Source organism: Centruroides sculpturatus, unplaced genomic scaffold, assembly GCF_000671375.1.
Source record: "Centruroides sculpturatus isolate CEXI.00-Female unplaced genomic scaffold, Cexi_2.0 scaffold561, whole genome shotgun sequence".
Taxonomy (NCBI): domain Eukaryota; kingdom Metazoa; phylum Arthropoda; class Arachnida; order Scorpiones; family Buthidae; genus Centruroides; species Centruroides sculpturatus.
The window spans coordinates 429,794-449,043 of NW_019384786.1; the positions used below are offsets into that span (position 1 = coordinate 429,794).

General features: G+C 34.4%; 1 protein-coding gene across 2 annotated transcripts in view; it reads right to left on the minus strand.

The window, feature by feature from the left end:
- LOC111629255 (TBC1 domain family member 30-like) overlaps positions 1–19,250 on the minus strand; it is a 71,806-nt gene that overhangs the window by 36,493 nt on the left and 16,063 nt on the right. For both annotated transcript variants that reach the window (XM_023373138.1, XM_023373139.1), the window contains 4 exons: positions 10,689–10,814; positions 9,433–9,618; positions 9,195–9,363; positions 2,282–2,453 (listed from right to left, as the gene is read on the minus strand). In XM_023373138.1, coding sequence (XP_023228906.1) covers positions 2,282–2,453; positions 9,195–9,363; positions 9,433–9,618; positions 10,689–10,814 — 653 coding nt within the window. The remainder of the gene's footprint in view (positions 1–2,281; positions 2,454–9,194; positions 9,364–9,432; positions 9,619–10,688; positions 10,815–19,250) is intronic.

Below are 19,250 nucleotides of genomic sequence, written 5' to 3' on the forward strand. Positions count from 1 at the left end.
AACTTAAAGAAAAGAATTGCTGAACATAAGCACTCGGTAAATAAAAACGTAGACTCTACGGTGCTTGCTGCCTTTGCCAAGCAACAGAATATCGAGGTCTTTTGGGATCGGGCGTCGATCATTAAAGCTACAAGATCCAGGCAGGCCATAAAACATCTGGAGAAACTAGAAATTCATAAGGCGCAGTTGCACACAAACTGTATTAATCATAGGGATGCTGACGGATTGTCATCGACATGGAAATCCTTCTACGATGAGTTGACGTAGTTTATGTAAGCGGGAAGAATAATTAAGATAATTTTTACTGAATGTATATATTTTATTTTATTTCTTTGTTTTGATTTAATTAACTTGTATAATTTTTGCAATTATTTAAACTTGGTAAATGTTAACGTACATTTATGTAACGCTTTTTGAATTTTGTTTTACGTAATTTCGAATTCTTCATTCGATTCAAAATGATAACTGAGGATGATCGCTTAAAGCGTTCGAAAGTGTTTTTAAGATATTAAAAAACGATTTGCTGGATTGTTTAAAGGTTTTTACTTTATTTATAGTGTAGTTCCAGTAAGAAAGTATTTTATTTATTTAAAATCAAAATTAAAATAAAAATATTTGTTATTAACTGAGAATTTGTTCTAGAGAGTGGTGATTGTTCGGTCAAGTACTGAGATACCACTATTTGATTTAACATGATTTTGATATATGCAGTAACATCAAGAAATTTATTAATCACATTGATCAAGGAATACCTATAACAGAAACCTGTCTACTAAGGAAGATTTGTTCAGTCTTTTGAGGTTCTGTTATAGACAGGTTTGACTGTATATATATTCAATCTATATATTAAAATGAAAATGTTTAAATGCTTAAATGTTAAAATTTGAAAAAATAAAACAGAAGTATTAGTCATTCTCCAGAAAGAAGTTTACCACAAGGGTATATCAAAGCATATTGAATGAATATAAAACAACCACTCAAAATTGGGTAAACTTGATAAAAGCAGCAACTGAAATCAAAAACCAGTATAAAAACTGGATGTGAAAGATTATCAAAAAAAAAAAAAAACCCTTTTAATTTCAAGCACCTTGAAGAAGCTTATGAAAAAATACTCCTAGTTTTATTAAAAGGATCCATTGTCAGTAACTCTCAGCTCCTTTGATTTTTGGATTTTAAGACACACAAGATATCATGAGACTTCTATCCAGGATGACTTTGGGAAGAGCCAATGCCTGCTATGCATATGATTTTGAGCAGTTACTGAACAGCACTTATTTCACCTGCTATTAAAAAGTTCTGTTAAATAGCAAGTAAGGAATTTAAAAACAAACAAAAACTGAAAACATATTGATTCTGTTACTGTTATATTTTTGTATGTAATTCTTTCCTAACCCTCCTTTTCTTTTTTCTTCTTAATTAGTCACTTCTCTTGTGTTGATGTTTATTCAATTAGACATTTAAAAATTTAAATCACCTCAGGGTCATTAATTTACATTTAACTTTTAACTGACAACTGTGATTTAGTAATAAAAGTGATGAGTTAGTTGAAAGTGATATGTTTCAAAAAACTATACTAAATAGCAATTAATGGTTAGTAAATTTTTTGCCTGTCAATTCAATCCATTCAATTCAATCCAATCCAAGTTCCTATATATGGTAACTTTAAAAGAGTGGATTGAAGAGGAGCAAAAAATGCTTGAAATGCATATCCTCTTGGAATGATGATTGAAATTATTGTTAAATGCTATATGACACTGTTATGTACAATGCATTGTGTTGCGGTGATGTTTTGTAAAACTTTTCCGTTGTGTAATAAAAGGTTGGTGGCGCTGTTGACACCTCAGGGAGCCATTGGTGACGGTGTAATCTTTTTTCTCCTCTTCTGTTTTTTCAGTACTGACCTGAGTAAAGACAGTGTAATCTTTGTGTATTCTTTGTTTATTTGTTACATAACCAGTTATGTGAGTCTAACCAGTTTTTACTAATCTCCAACAAGCAACATTAAGTCTAACATATCCTCCCTGCATGAAAGAATACATATTATTGAGTGTGACTTCCGAGAATAACTATTAAATAAGTTTTAATAAATGTACAAGGAAACAAACAGAAATCAGTGAAAGAAAAGGATTTAAGTTTCATTAATTATCATAATTTAATATCTTAATAGCAATTTATTATATCTATTAATATTATATCAAGATTCTCGAGACCAATATACAGTTATTATATTAACTATTTTAACTTAAAAAAATAAAATAAAATAAAATTCATAACTACATACTCTGCTAATCCATCCCATATTGCCAATGCAGTTCTAAGTAATACTTCATTTCCTTCTAAGAATATCAAATCCCATACTCTTAAAACTGTTGATTTTGGCAAACAATTTGAAAATAGTGTCAAGAACCACTGCATTGTAAAAACATTTGTTAAAGGAGGCTCATAACTGGTACCTGTAAGTTAAAAGAAATTTATGATTTTAGTGAACTAAAAATAAATTATTTAGCATAAATCTGTTATTAAAAGAGCAAAGATAAATACAGTGGGTGATTGGTTAATGAACAGTTTGGACTGCAAACAAATCAGACAATGAACACATGTTTGGATAATGAACATTTCACAGAACTGTGATGTTCACTATGAGAGACAGTATGATGCACGAGACGGTACAACAAGAAACACTAAGGTGCTTTGTCCACAAAGTACTCTTTATTCTCCCTGAACAGGTTTTTACAAGTGATCCCAACTTTACAAATCTGGTTACAATAGTATATGCAAACAGGGTTATCTTTGCACCTTTTAACAGTATCAAAAGGCACCGTGTGTAACTATTAATACACCTGCTCTTGAGAAACTTACAGTTAACTTATGTCTAACTTAAATTTAAGGAAATTGAGAATATAGGAAAGAGGAAAAAAAACAAGGGAAGTAGGGAATAATTGAAATACCCGGGATTTCTTTTCTTGGTGTGCTCTCTTGGGTAGGATGTCAACTTAACATTTCGTTCTTTAGCTTTACGAATGTCGTACCTATTCTCAAGGTCTCAAAACTTTTGAGTCTTTTAAGGTGTCTTCAAGACTCTCTTACCTGTTGATCTCTCTTTTCAATCTCTCTGGGTTCGCAGTCTCTTCTCTTGTTCTTCTCCGGTTTAGAGCCCTGCCTTACACACCCGTCTTCTCTAAGATCTTGCTGAAAAGTGTCCTCATTACACTGGCTGTTTTGCCACAAGCATCTTCAACTCTTTAGTTCTATCGAATGTCCAAGAATGACTAATCCCATCCAAGGGCAATAATGGTTTAGAGTGAAGATTCCAAGAAAGGTTTAGAAAACAAGAGAAAGCAGAGTATTAAAATAAAATTAATATAAAATTAAAGACTTGTACAATATTATGGCTGACAGCCACAGAATAAACATAAAAAGAAATGATGTAAAGTAACGAATACAGATTGATTTTCCCTTGTCTTCAGGTAACAATTCGAAACCTTTCGAAGCATGGGAGACATGAACATCGACGCTCAACCCAATACCAATTGGATAGTACAGTATTCCTCTGAACTTTAAACCTCTCCTTTGTAATTCCAGTTTTTTGTTTACCTTTCTGACAAATAATTTTTTAGTCTTTGCGAGACTGTCAGACACTCGTTAAGTTTTGTGTTGGTTTTTATTTTTGAAAGGTGACAATATAATAGAATGGGCAGATGTCTGATGTTGCTAGGCAGTATGACTTGCACAGGTCTACAGTAGGCACAATATTAGCTAAGAAAGATATAATTAAGAAGACTCAAGCAGCTAAAGAAGTAATAAAAATCACATCTGAGAAACAAAGAACATTGAAAAGCTCATAATGGAACCTGAAACTGATCTGATGACAGAAGAATGCCAAGAACTCTTGAATGAAGAACACCAATAAACTTGGCGAGATGTCTTTTTCTGAAAAAGAGGAAGATGAAAAAGGACCAATGCCAACATCTGCTATTAAAGATATTTTGAAGAAGTGTGAATATATCAGAACATTGGTCTTAGAAATGGCATCCAAGCCAGGTTGAGGTTAAAAGGCTTGGGAATCTCTACAACAACAATGCTATTAATTACCAATACTTCTGAAAATTCTGAAGAAGAGAGAAAATTTAATCAGCATTGGACAAATTCTTTAGTGCCCCACAAACGAAAAAAAAAAACATCACTGATAAAAATGCAAGACTGTGTATATATGTATTTTTATTATTACACTAGCTGCAAGGACCCGCTTCGCTGGGTTTTTATTTGTATGTAATATAGTTTTTTTATATATATAAAAGACTGTTTTTCTAAGTAATCTAGAATCTAGCTGCAAGGACCTGCTTCGCTGGGCAAAAAGTAACGATAGTGAAGATTAAGATAATTACATTATAGCTAATCTTACCCGTTTTCACAGAATGCAAGAATTAGGTCCCCCGTTTCCAGACTAATTAGAGAATTTTTACGTTTAGTCAAACGAACAAATTTCAACGTTTCTGGAACGTTTTCAATCGTTCTATAATCGAACCAATTCGAATTTTATGTTCGAATTTAATTCGAACAAATTCGAAAAAATCGAACAAAACATTCGAAATAGAAAGCCACTTTCAACCACTTTCAGCCTCATATCTCCCGCACCCTTATAGCTATCGAGACGCAACCACCCCTATGCACGAATGGAGACTTGGGGCTACCACCACATACAAACACCATTCACGTGCGATGTGTAGTTTTGGCGAAAAAGTGAGATGTAGGGACATACATGTCCATTTTTATATATATATATATATATATATATATAGATATAGATATAAATAAATATAGTAAGAAAGTATATAATTTTTTATTTATTTTTTTGGGTCTCCAGAAACAATTAATCAAATTCCCATAAAAATCTATGGTAAATCAATAATCGGTAAATAAACAATTCGGGTAGCAAACATTGTCTTGGAACAGATTATGTTCATTAACCGATCACCCACTGTATTTACATCAAAAGGTGAATTAATCTTGGAGTAAAAATAAATTTTAAAGATAACAGTCATCCTCCAAGAGAGTTTTAAACATTTTAATCTATTCAATATTTTTGGAAAATAAATGTCTTCATAATAACAAATGAGCTACAACAAAGATGTTTGTTACTTTATAAAAATTTTGAGTTGTTTTCATTATTTAAATCTCTTCATAAACCATATACAATTTTAATCATCTTTCTTTGACAACTGAAGAAGACTAGGATTTAAAACTAAAAATTCAGGAAGATAACTAACTTTTATAGTTCANGAGAATAGATACAAAAATTTTTATTTATTTTTTTCAATTAAATTTCCTTTTTAACTATATTAAACTTATTTTTCTGCAGAAAGTATATTTAAGTTTAAGTAATTATAATAGTAAGTTTCAAAGTTTAAAATCTCTTCACCATCTTATGAATCACAAAAAAATTTATTATTTTTCATTTAAGCTTCTGGAATCAGTTACTGATTTAAATGTACATTGTTACAGAATATTTTTTGGTTTAAGTTTGTACGATGATTTATTGGTTGTAAATACATTGGTGTGCAAAACTTAAGCAGTGAACACCCAATTCAGTAGAAAGATGATTCATATGCAGGAAGAAGACATCATCGGTTATGTGAGGGATGCAAAATGCATGCAGTCACAGTGCGTAGTGCAAGACTACAATAAACAGAAGGCTTTGATTCCATACTGTATGCATTCAATTCATTTTTGCAATTAAATGATAGAATATCATTTAAAAAATTTCCACAGTTTGATCAATGTTTTCATTAATCAATGAAATGAAATTTTGCATTATCCAACATTTTATTTGATAGTTTTTATAAATTTAATTTGGTAATGTGGGCAAGATCACAAGTATAACCAGTAGTTATTATTATTATAAACAATTTCCAGTTATAAGATATATACACAATAGCGTAACTAGCTTTTTGGTACCCATGTCATCATGCTGATTGAAATAATTATTAACATAAAAATTAAATTTCATTTTTAATTTATTGATATTTGAAGTGTAATTTTCTGATTTCATGCACACAAAGCTAGAAGTACTTAAAATAAGAGAGAGAAAACCTTTCACGCTTCGTTTCTAGCAAAGTGTGAAAGGTTTTTTCCAACTGACCTTATTGTACCTGAAGAAGGCCATTCAAAATGCCCGAAAATGTTTGTTCTTATAGATTAAAACTGCTAGAAACAAAGTGTGAAAGGTTTTGTCTCTCTTATCATAATTTTCTGATTTTGGCATCAACAAATATGTTTAATAATAAATTTGGCACTTATGTCATTTTAATTTGTATATTATGTACATTTTCCAGTGAAAAATTTTGGCTAGTTAAAGGAGTTGCAAAATGTTTTTCAACCTCTTTAACACCCAAAATTCCTCATGGTTCACTTGCCGTTTCTTTGACAGATGAATCACACTGCTCACTTTGATTGTGTGTTATTTGTTTAACTCATCTAACTGAAACACCATTGCCAACTCAGCACCTAAGGAATTTGGTGCTTAAAAAATTTATGAAGTTCTCTGACTATTGGAAATATTAGGAAAAGTTTTGTGTTTTGCAGAACTCTAAATTTTCAGCCACTATGGTGAACACAGTGGCTGAAAATTTAGAGTATGCAGTTTTGATTTTCAAAGAAAACTGTACTCAAAATAGTATGGACATTAAATTTGATGTTGAGTTACTCAATAGTTCTTTCTACTCAGACCTCTGAACACTTACTCTTTAATTATGATCATCCTATACATAACTAAAATAAGCTACTCTGTAAAATCAGTACTATAATTCTGGAGAAAAGCTTATGCTTGTTCAATTAATTCATTTTCAGGTGAAAAGAGCAATGTTTTCAGAAATGTGGAAGAAAATATTATTGAAAGCATAAACTAACACCTATAATCCAGTTAAAAGGAACCAATCTATTATAACAAATGTTTTCAACTGTCTTTAACAACCATTGTCACATTGTAAAATATTACATAGAGCAAAATTAAAAAAAAAAAAATTTTTAATAAAATGGAATTCCTTAAATTCATACGGGTGTTTGCATGAACATTTATATTTTTAGTTATTTTTGAGTTTTATTTATATGTACTTTATTTAATCCGTTTTATTGTTTTCTACTTTAATTTAATTTTATTTTTCTTTACCATTCTTCTACACATGCAATTACCAGTATAAATTTAAGGAGTTCCATTTTATTTAAATTTTGTTTTTTGAATTTTGTTCTGTGTAATATTCTATAACCTGACAATGGCTATTAAAGACAGTTGAAAACGTTAGTTAATAACAGTTTCAATGTATTATAAGAACAGTGAAGATCTTAGTGAAGTTCTTTCCCAACTCCATCTCGTTGAGTTGGTTTCTGTGTGTGTATCATGATTTGATGTAGTGATCCAGGTTCGATGGAAAGCATACCTCCACACTCAAATTGATAATATTTACAGTTTATTTACAGATTCTATATGTAGAAGTACAAGTTCGAAAACATAATATATATACGATAACAATGTGTGGTGACTCACATACTAGATTGGTTTCCGGGAACTGTTAAACTTTGGAGAAGCCTCAGTCAGCTTGTGGAGTTGGCTCAACTACGCGGTCCATCCAGTCTCCGCAATAACCCGTTCCTGAGATGTTTACCAGAGGAGAACACTCTCTCTACGCTCAGTGGGATTCCTAAGTGCCTGAGACTACCGTGTACCAGTCTCTTGCCCTTCTCTCCTCCTCTCTTGTTTGCCCCGCAATTTAAGGGTTTTTTGGATGGGGACTTCCGACCAATCACAACCCCTTCTTGCCCAAACAGCTTACACTCAGGTCCGCCGTCATCCAACGAAAGTGAAGCTTACATAAACGTCCGCCACTTGTTTACATTCAGTTGTTTACCATATGGCAAATGGTTTAACGTCTGACTACAGGTGGGTCCAATTGACAAAGCTGGCGCTTCCTTTGTTTTCCCTCTGTTTACAAGTGGTATTACTCGACCGCACGTGAGTCCAATTGACAAGATTGTGCCTCTTTTGTTCCCACTCTGCTAAAAGGTCAATACTTTACAAGAACAATTTCATTTTATCTTTTGAAATGATTGTGAATTTCACTTAAAATTATTATATCTAATAATGCATAATAAATATTTATTTTATAACAACTTTTATAGTCTGTAATTGTTTCATCTTTAGAAAGTTTGTCAAAATGTCTTTTAACTTTTTTGTTCTATTTGTTTCAAAAATAGATCATTTGCCATTTCCTTCTAGCTCAAAGCTTTTTGACAAATTTTAATAAACCACTGAACACTAGTATTTGGTTGCAGGTTTGCCCTTGACCAATTGGATTTTTATGGGTTTTCTTCATGTGTTGAACACCTAAATAGAGCCAGTTTCCTGTAGAAAATAGTCTTGGGTGGCATTTTCTCTTGCCAGATTGCCCATGTAGTGAGTTGCCTTATTCTATAAATCTATGTATGCATTACTTAAAAATACATACTTAGATTTAGAGGAAACATAAGCATAACCTCGGGCATAAGTTGATATAATTTCACCTATGTGATTATATTATTATTAGTATTTTTCAATTATTTTAAGTATTGATAATGTATAAAATTGTAATTATTATCATTGTTATAAAATTATTTTGTTCAGATGAGCCCCTCATTTGACTTGCACCCATGTCCTTTGACATACCTAATTATATTATTTTATATATATAACTAGCTGTGCCTGCAGTTTCACCTGCATGGAATTCAGTTTGTGACTATAACAGTATCAGTTAGATGATATTTTTTAATTTATATGAATGTTTAACGGAATAATATACAGCCTATGTCCATCCTGGCAGTCCATTCTAAATATTGGTGAAAGAATTTTTGAAATCAGATGAGTAGTTTTGGAGATTACTTCCTACATCCAAACGTACAAACTTTACCTCTTTATAATATTAGTATAGATAATGAGCCAAATAGTTATATAAATATAATATTATATTTATAATAATTAGGTATATAAATTTTTTATATAGCACATTGCAAAAAATTATTTATTAATAATGAAATAAATATAATATTATATTATATTTATATTTATTTCATTATTAATAAATAATTTTTTGCAATGTGCTATATAAAAAATTTATCTTTTCTTTGTAATAGAACAATAGAAATCAATAGAAAATATTACTACTTACCAGTTGTGCTATCTCTAGCTTCTGACTGAAGCCTATCAAGATGATTTGAAAGACTATACAAACGGAGAGCTAATAAATCTCTGAAGACTGCCATGTCAACTGATAATCCACGAAGATGATTTGCAAAATAACTTTCAGGTAATACACCTTCTATTAAAAATAACATAACCTAAAGAAAGATAATGAATAGTTAAAATTTTTGTATGTAATTTGAAAATTTAATGATTGCAAAAGTTACTTTAAGGGCATCTTCCTCTTGCCATTCCATAACTTCCAAAATAATGGCTGCTAGCATATTGAATCCCTGACAATATCCAACATTTTTATTCCAACGTGCATATGCTAAAAGAACTCTTTTTAATAATGCTTGATTATGTTCAGCATCATCACCACTAAACATGCTGCAGCCTGTTCTATGCAAATCCTACAAATATAATTAATAAAAATAGTTTATTTACTACTTATGTTTCAAAATAAATTAATGAATTTTTCTATAATGTTAAAGAAACCTTTTAATAAAGAATGAAAATCAATATGCAAATTTGTGAACTTTTATTTTAAAAGAGTTTTAATAATATTAATATTAATTGTGTTTTTATATTAAAAAATGTGAAAAATGTGAAAAATATTATGTGAAAAATATTAATTGTGTTTTTATTTAAAAAATAAAAACACAATTAATATTTTTCACTTACTGTTTGAACAAATCTAATTATGATTATTTTGTAATGCCAGTGATAAAAATATTTTAAATAACTGAAACAAATTTTTAAATACATTTAAGACAAACGTGGTTCATTAACAAGTTAATGAAAATATAGTTCACTTCACGCCAGCGTTTAGAAATTAAATATAGGACACTTCCATGTTGCAGCATCAATAACGCCGCAACACAGAAGTGTCCCATATTTAATTAACAAGTTAATCTAAGCAACAGATCTTTTCTTAAAAGTTTAGTAATAATTTTATATTTATCATTAAAATTTGGGAGTATTTAGAAATTTGAAATTAGCAGTTAGTTTTGTGCCATTCTGCTGTAACAAAAAAATTTATTCTTATAATTTTCAAGATAACTGTGAGAATCAAACAAGAAGAAAAAAAGAAGCAATGAGGATGGCCTTATCAGCAGCAATTTTCCTGCGACCTTTTTTTCTGTCTAAAAAGTAGTTGCTGATTTAATATAACAAAGAACAGCCAATTTCAGTCAGTCATTGCCTGTTCTTCAGCTGTTTAAGATCTGTGCCTGTGTGATATCTCTGTCTGCAGGGACATTTGGATTTCATCTTTGAATTTCTCAACATTTATCAGTTTGCCTTGCTTCTCAGAACTGAATTGATGCAAGGACTTATTTCCCCTTCTCTCAACATAGTATTTTAGTTCAACTCATAAGGTATTGAAATTTGTGAACTCTCTTATTTAAATTATTTTTAAATATGTATAAGATAAAAACTTTTGTTTCCTATTATATTTTATTATATAAAAAACAATACTTACCTTAACTATCTGTGTACCAAGTTTGTTGTCATCAGGATTGCTTTTTTCATTAAAACAAAAACGTTTTGTTGTTCGCCAATCAATCTTTCTTGTTTGTATATGACGATCAGACAATGTTAGCCAAAGCTAAAAACAGAATAAACAAAAACTAATAAACTTATGAATATTTTTGATTTTATATTAAAATATGTTATTTAAATGTTCTTATAATGTTAGTTATTCAGAACATATTTAGATGATTTCTGTTGAAAAATATTTATTTACAAATAAATTTATTTGCATTTTCTTGTAAGTATAATTGTTATCATAACTTCAAGTATATAACTGTGATGGTACATACTCCCATAGCAAACCCCTAGATGGAAACAAAATATGTGCATAATTCAAATCATTGTATATCATGCACCTCCTGAGTGCCCATTGAAAGTATGACAATTACTAGTAGAGGGTGGGTATCTGCCATTTTGTTGTATAATTATACTGTATATAGAATAAGAACTCCTTTCTTCTTTCCTATAATCCTTCTTCCTTCTGCTTTTAACCCTTTCTTGTCACGTGACAGGAACTGTAATATTCGTGGGTCCTGATTGGCCAATCTACAGTCCCTCTGTCTAACAGTCCCCTCAGACAGGGGTCCTGCCTGAGGTGAGGAGCAGTGGCGTACCGTAGTGGGGGTGGCAGAGGCGGCCCGCTCCGGGCGGAACTTTTTACGGGGCAGCAAAATTTCACAATAAATAATAATAATATGTTGTAAAAATTGAAACATCCTAATCTATACTTGCATCGTGACTACGATAGTGCTATCGTCGGGACAGTCCAGGAATCGGCTCGCCATCCAGGCGAACTAGTAACTTTTTTATTCGATGAAATCCTGCGAAACCTGTTGACCTTTTTTTTTTCTTTTTTTTTTTTCTTTTGCTTGTACGATTCATTCGCGTTCATATACACCACTAATATCCAATAGAACTATTTTAAACAGGTCGCTGCACTACCACCGAATTTTTCATTGCTTGTTCTGTGACAAAACTGAATTTTTGTCTTTTAAATTGAAATACCTAAATAAGGGGGGCGAAATTTTCCTCCGCCCCGGACGGCTGACACCCACGATACGCCACTGGTGAGGAGAAATGACACTTTTGGGTTCTCCACGAGAGAGAGAGGTCATGCGAGAGTGACCGGAAGACAGTGTATAAGGCAGAAGGCAAAAGAGAGAAAGGGCCAAGATAGACAAGATAGGAACAGAGATAAAGAAGTAATTGGGATAGTTGTTCTGGAGAGTTACCTCAGTACATGTTCAATAATAACTTCTTTGCCCCCCTTTGGATAGAACAGATCATACATTCACCATGCACGAAGTGAGAACTGTTGATATTCACCCAATTCAGGACCCATAGTTCTAACTACCAGTATATTTCCTAACTAACTTTCCTTTCTTCTTTTTTTGTAGTTATAGTATTAGGTTTAAGTTTAATTATAGGTTTCTTAGTATTAATCAGGATTGTATGTATATGTTAAATTTCCTGCGGGAAGATTGAATGAGAGGGGGAGATATTGTAATTATATCTGTATATAAGTGTCTCCATGACGGGCATTCTGTTCTTTGTCAACTCATTCGACTAATAAAGCGATTTCATCTTTTTTGTCGTCTTATCATGTTTTACACACACACACACACACACACACACACACACACACACACACACACTTTCACAGAGGTACACCATTGAATTTATGGCATCTCAATATGATCCAGCACCTCATTTAATCTGGACAAAATTTATGAGAGCGCACTTCAAATTCCCACAACACCGGACTAGGACTTCAAAACACTTTATGGGGAGGCCATAGATGGCATTGTGTGAAGGACACGTTTATTTGCATTATTTACACTGCACCTGTTGGTAGCAATGTTGCAATTGTGTGATATTATTAGTTTATTTTGCTTAAATTTAACATTAGCTATGGCTTCTAAGAGAACAGCACTCTCTATTATATGTCTGTTGTGGTGTAAAACGTAAACACCAATCCATATGAATCCGAGATAAAGTAAAGCTGTTGAAAAAAAATTTTGTTTTGGTGTAAGCTGTGTGACATCTATGGTATTGGTTCATCAACAGTTTGTTATAAAAAAACAAAAGACAATATTTTCTCTCTTTGCTTAATATTATACAGACTATGATTGGTCTAGCAAAATGGTTACTTTGGCAAAGCTTTGGAACCAAGGATGCTAAAGTTTTGTGATTTACTGTTCTTGTATACTGTTTAAAGGTCTCATCTCAATAGGAGAAACTTCTTAACATATAGGCGTTAGATTAAGAATGAATGTCGCTAGATCAACAAGTGCTTTCAACGATAATTATTTTCATCTTCATCAGGTCGTTGAAAACAGTTAAAGCCTTTTTTGAACATGAATATCAAATTATTCCAATGGTATTAATGTTTTGGAACAAAAGCAATGGTAGAATGTTAAGAAAAAGAATTTTAATAAAAACACGCGTTTATAATGCGCATGTGCTATAAGCCTCCAAATTGTGGAGCTAGATACATTGTCTTTTTTTTTTCTTTCCCCGCGACAGTTTAGGTCAGAGAGAACTTTGGCCCCTTCCCGCTAAGGGGCCAGGAAGTGTAAAGTGAAAAGTATAGTTGTCCCGTGAGGGCTCATAATGTATTTATCTAGTCCCTTTTCAGGGCTCATAATATTTATGTGTTTCTTGGAGTCTGTAGTTGTAATTTAATTTAAAATTTTTAAAGGCCGAAAAACTGATTATGTATGTTACTTGTTAGTAGATATTACTAGTTTAGTTTTAACCAGTGCTAGATATGTAGCAGAGGTATTGTATAGGTACCATCCAGCTAAGGCTAAAATATTTAGTAACAAGCATGTTTGGGAAAGGTCTAAAATTCAGTGATGAGTTTTTATATATTAAAATTAAAATTGATAGTTATGATGTTTTAGTAATACCAGATTTTTGTGTCGAATAGTTTACAGTTGTATGTATTGAATTTGAAGTTAATTTAAGGGTGGAATTGAGATAATATAATAACCTAAGCTGGATGGGGTAGGAAAGAAGACTAGGATGATAACCAAAGACAGATAGGATAGATCTAGGGTATTAGTGACCAACATAGCCTAACCTAGTTTTTCTGGCTTGTCCAGAGCTACTGTGGAAAAGAAAGCAGCAGTGGTAAAGCCACAGGTTCGGATCCAGCAGATTTAGAATAAGTGTTAAAATTTTGAATTGGGTTACTGGCTTGGTGACCAAGTCAGCAAGACAGTTTAATGCCTACTGGGAGGACTTTAAGGGGGGGAGCTTGACCCCATTTGGGAGATAAGATATGAAGGAAACCCAGTAAAACTTCACATGTCAAGCTAGGCCAAAGGGCCGGCCGAAGCAAAATTGAATATAAAAAGGCAATTAATAGGGGACCAAATATGGTAGGTGTTGGACTAGACCACCATGTAGAACCAAGTTTAGTAGGGAATTTTATGCCATAGTTTGGAGAGTGGCTTTAACATTATAAATTTGAAATTTAGTCAGAACGAAGAGTTAGAGCACCTGGCTGAGGACTACCGAAGGGGTCCTACAGAGCCAGATAGAGAGGGAGAGAGACACACAGAAAGGAAAGACTAAAAGCAGCAGGGATAGGTGCAGCGGCCCGCTAATGCCACGCCAAGGAAGGCACCCACGGGTGGAAAAAGGCCAAGGGAGGCAAGATGGAAGCTAGTTGCCAACTCCGACGACAACCCTGGAGCAGAACCACCGCTGCCGATCTACCGAGGGATACCTGTACCGGGATTGAGGCCACTATCCAGAAAAACGAAAGGGAGTGCCTAACAGTCGAGGAGGCCACCCGACCAAAGCAACTACCCCGAAAAGCAGGACGAGTGAGTCCAGTGCATGAACATCGCACCTAACGCCCGTCCAGAAATAAGACGAAGTACCCGGAGTCCATGTACGATAGTTGAAGGGGCGGAAGGCGGCAGAGCGAAGGTACCTTGTCGACAGAGAAATTTAGAAAAGGCAGTTTGACGAGCGAAGAGTTTTAGGAAAAAGGGAAAATAATCAGTACATAGCGTTTAAATAGCCAAAAGGAAGCGAGAAGAGGAGGGCGAGCCCATCATCCACCAAGTGCCACTGGTCCTGAGGCTCAGGCAAGTATATCATAGAGGTGCCCAGGTTGAGTAAGAGAATGATAGACTATAAACATAGAGAAACGAGAAGAGTAGATGGCATGCAAACACCCACCGGAGTGGCTGCGGACACACCAAGCAGGCCAAGAGCAGAGAGAAGAAATTGCCGCAACCTGCACCGGGAGACATTGGCGACAGACACGAGGCACGTGGCTCACAGCCAAAGTGCCATAAAGCAGACAGAACCTCCCAGGAAAAGAGGTAAGTGCAATAGCATAGTAAAGAAGAAAAAGATAGTAAGAATAGTAGAAGATAGCAGAAGAGAGAGTCGGTAAGGACCAACCCTCTGGGGCCATCACTAGCATTGAACAGAGAGAATCTACATAAGAAGAAGCACGAATTTTGAAAACACTAAGAAGAGCTAGCTGCCCCAAAACCAATTGCTTTACAATGGTAAAACACCTATAGTCAGCACCTGGGCAGGGACACGGGGCCACACCAGTCGATGTAGAGAGTATCCTGCACAAATGCTAAAGTTAATTATTAGTAAATTAATAATGGCTATAGCGAGAGTTCTATTCTGAATGACAAAGCGAGCTAAAATGCGCAAAGCAGCAGCCAATGCAGCAGGCGAGAGCGCCAAACGGTCAGCGGTAAACAGAGACAGGGAGAGAATGTAGGGACGTATCCAAAGCAAAAGAATGCAAGGGGACACAACATAATAGTATACAATGGGAGATAACAAGGAAATAGGAGTGGAGATTAATTCAAAGTGTATAAGGCGGGGATAATTGAACTGAACAAAGTGTGGATGGCATGTGGGTAATGTGTTGTTGAACAATAAGAGTGAAGTTTAAGTTAGAGAGTAAAAATGTCGGAGTAATAGTATAGCGCAAGGAGTGTGCAAGGTTTTAGGTTGGTTTTTGTGGACTGTGTAGTGGAATGGGAAAGTGTGGATTAAGCATTGCTATGGTTAGAGCAAAACAAGTAGTGTTTGGTGAAAGTTGAAATGCATACAGTTGCATACTATGGGGTGAAATAGGTGAGGGAAAGAAACGAATAGGCCGAGCGACCAGCACAAAACTCTGGAGAGGGAAGCGGGCTAGCGAAAGACTCGGAGGCAAGATGCACTTTAGTGGTTGTGGAGCGTGCAGGGACCTAATTTTGTTGGTATAGTTTTAGTATTGTTGTTGGACGAATTAGAATAATTTATTTTAAAAGGTTAGGTGCAATTCCCAATAGAGGAATTTGGTAAAGTATGGTTTGAGTGTCTGTACGGTTAGAACAATGCGAGAAGTGTTTGGTGGCGTTTGAAACGCTTACTACTGCATGTTGTGGGGTGGAATAGGTGAAGGGAAGAGACGGATAGGCCAAGAGACCAGCCCGGAACACCGAAGAGGGAAGCAGGCTAGCGAAAGACTTGGAGACAAGATGCACTTTAGTGGTTGTGGAGCGTGCAGGGACCTAGTTTTGTTGGTAGAGTTTTAGTATTGTTGTCGGACGAATTAGTATTAATTTATTTTAAAGGGTTAGGCGCAATTCCCGATAGAGGAAAGATACGTTGTCTTAGGCAGTTATACAAGTTAACCCACAAAGGGGGCAAATCAAGTGTGGAGTATTGCACAGATTTAGTATGTTGGTAAGGAGGGTGTCCCAAATATTCATGAGGCTTCTGTTATTACAATGTCTTAGTATGACCACCTGGTCCCACAACGGGGTGTGTTGGTGTTGCAACACCATTCTAGCGAGCTCAGTTTCACTCTTGCCTGCCTTGATGTTCCGAATACAATAAGACAACATTCTGGTTGTTGTGCCAATATAGTGGGTGTGACCACCCGACATATTATTTTCCAGTGGGATAGAATAAACCCCCGATCTTTCTAGTGTAGAAGTAGGATCTCTGTCGTTGGATAAGACTTGGCATGGAGAAACTGACAGAAAAAGCACACATCGCCTAAAAATACGCCAAATATGGACAGTGACATGACCACAAAATGGTAGCGTGGGAAGGACAATTGTGAATTCTTTTGGGAGCTGTAGTGTAGTAGTGGGAAAAAGCGATCTTTTTACCTTATTTAAGATGTACATAAACTTAGCATTAGTATAGCCCGCCTCATTTACCACAGAGCAAATAGCATTAAGCTCAGTATTGATAGCAGCCTGGCTGGAAGATAGCAGAAAGTTAAATAATAAATTAATTTGGCTCCTAGAATCTACAAGAAAGCAGCGCAAACATCCGCAACCAATCCCATTTTACAATTATACAGAAGAGCACGTTCCAGCCCTGATTCTCAAGATTATACAAAGAGGACCTAAATTTATCCCTCCACCACGTGGTACCTGCACATCGGATATGATCCCGGCGGTTCTGGCAGCGTTGAAGAAATGTCAAGCCTCAACCAAGTATCCAAACATGGAACTTTCCATTGTTTCTGTGCTCACTTCTCAAAAGCAATCCATAGTTGCCAGCGGAAATTATGTCAACAGCCATCTTGTAAGGTGGTACTTGGAAACGAACAATTTATGGCTCCTGATCTCGGACAAAGAGAAAAAGTTTGTTTTATGTAAGGAGGAAGATTTTGTAGCCAGGGCCACTGACTTCCTCAGCCATTTCTGTGCAGTGCCTTGCAAACTGATCCAACTTCTACCATCCTAAAAAAAGTTAAGAAAATAGTATCTCTTCCAACTATTTCCGCTCTTCTCAGGCTTGTCGATCCCCCGTCCAACGTAGCTTGCTCCAAGCTCTTTTTCAAGGTTAAAACCCATAAGGAGGGTTGGCCATTGAGACCGTTAGTTAATAAGAAGACCCACCCAGCCTTCCATCTTGAAAAGGCACTGGCCAAGTTATTAAGTGAGCTCCTATCTCCTTCCTGTTTGGTTACCTCTTCCTCCATTGCGGTGAAGGCCCATATATCTTCTGTCCTAAACGGTATTTCACAAAATGAATATAGTTTCTACAAGTTGGATGTAGTTGCTCTTTACCCCTCGGTACCACAGTTTGAGGCTGTTATGCTTGCTAATGCACTACTAATCAAGAAGGGCTTTACAGCCAAGAAGTTTTAGAGTTACGCGAAGCTCTACTTTTTATTTCCAAAAATAATTATTTTCAGTTCAAGGGCAAAGTGTATCTACAGCAGCAAGGAGTCCCGATGGGCTCATCACTTTCAGCGGTTTTAGCGGAGTTGATCATGAGGAATATTGAATTCAAGGTTTTTAGCTTTCCCCTCACGATAGCGTATCCGCTGTTATACCTTAGATACATTGATAATATTCTAGTAGCTTGGCAGGATACCCATGAAGATTTCCTTGCCCTCAAAGATTTTCTCGCAACCATTTATCCCACAATTAATTTTACCTGGGAAAAAGACAATGAAAGGGAAATTGCATTTTTGGATCTAAAAGTTACTAAGTCACAGGATACTATAGTGTACTCCGTATTCCACAAATTCAGTGGTGTTCCTCCCCTAATCCCTGCTACACCATACCAGCTGCAACATTACATCAACGTGGCAATTGCTCCTTTAATCAGAAGGGCCTTTCTGCTATCTTCCAGCCAGGCTGCTATTGATACTGAGCTTAATGCTATTCACTTTGCAGTAAATGTGGCGGGCTATACTAATGCTAAGTTTATGTACATCTTAAATAAGGTAAAAAGATCGCTTTTTCCTGCTACTACACTACAGCTCCCAAAAGAAGAGCCCAGAAGGGGTTAAGAAAACGTTCGTCTATGAAAGATTATTAATTGGATACACATCGGTTATAGGTTCATGTAAGTCATATTTATTTTATTCAACCCGGTGTGCAGTTGCTATTTTACAAAAAAAATGGTTTTTTAAGAAATCAAACTTACCATGTAGTGTTTAATATTATATGGTAATAGCAAATAAATCTTTGACATGTCATTTGTGTTGACGGGACAGCTTGTGCAAAATGGATTATTCAATCATTTTTGGAATTTTTCAGCATCTTGTTGATGTCTTTTTGTATTCTCATGAATTCTGTGTATTCTATATTGAATGTTTTTATCAAAAAAGATATCATAATGAATTTAAATTTTCAGTGAAAAACTCCAACATGCAGGTTTAACAAAACAAATGAAAGTGTCTTGTTGGTATAAGGACAAATACTTGGAAAATGCATTCATACAACATGAATAAAAGTACAAAAAAGGCATATTTTCTGATACAGAAAATTAAGAAAACAATTGAATTGCTATTAAATTAAAAATTTAAAGCTATGTTGCTAAATCAAAATAAAGATCATCATTTATAATGAAAAATAAGTTTTATGATTATGGTATTTATAATCATTGTTAAATAATGACAGCCAATAAAATAACTTCCAACTAAACAAAAACATGAAAGTAAGTTATCTATCAATATATAAATAAAAATGTAAATGATCATTTGTTCAAAATCTTAAATCTTTAA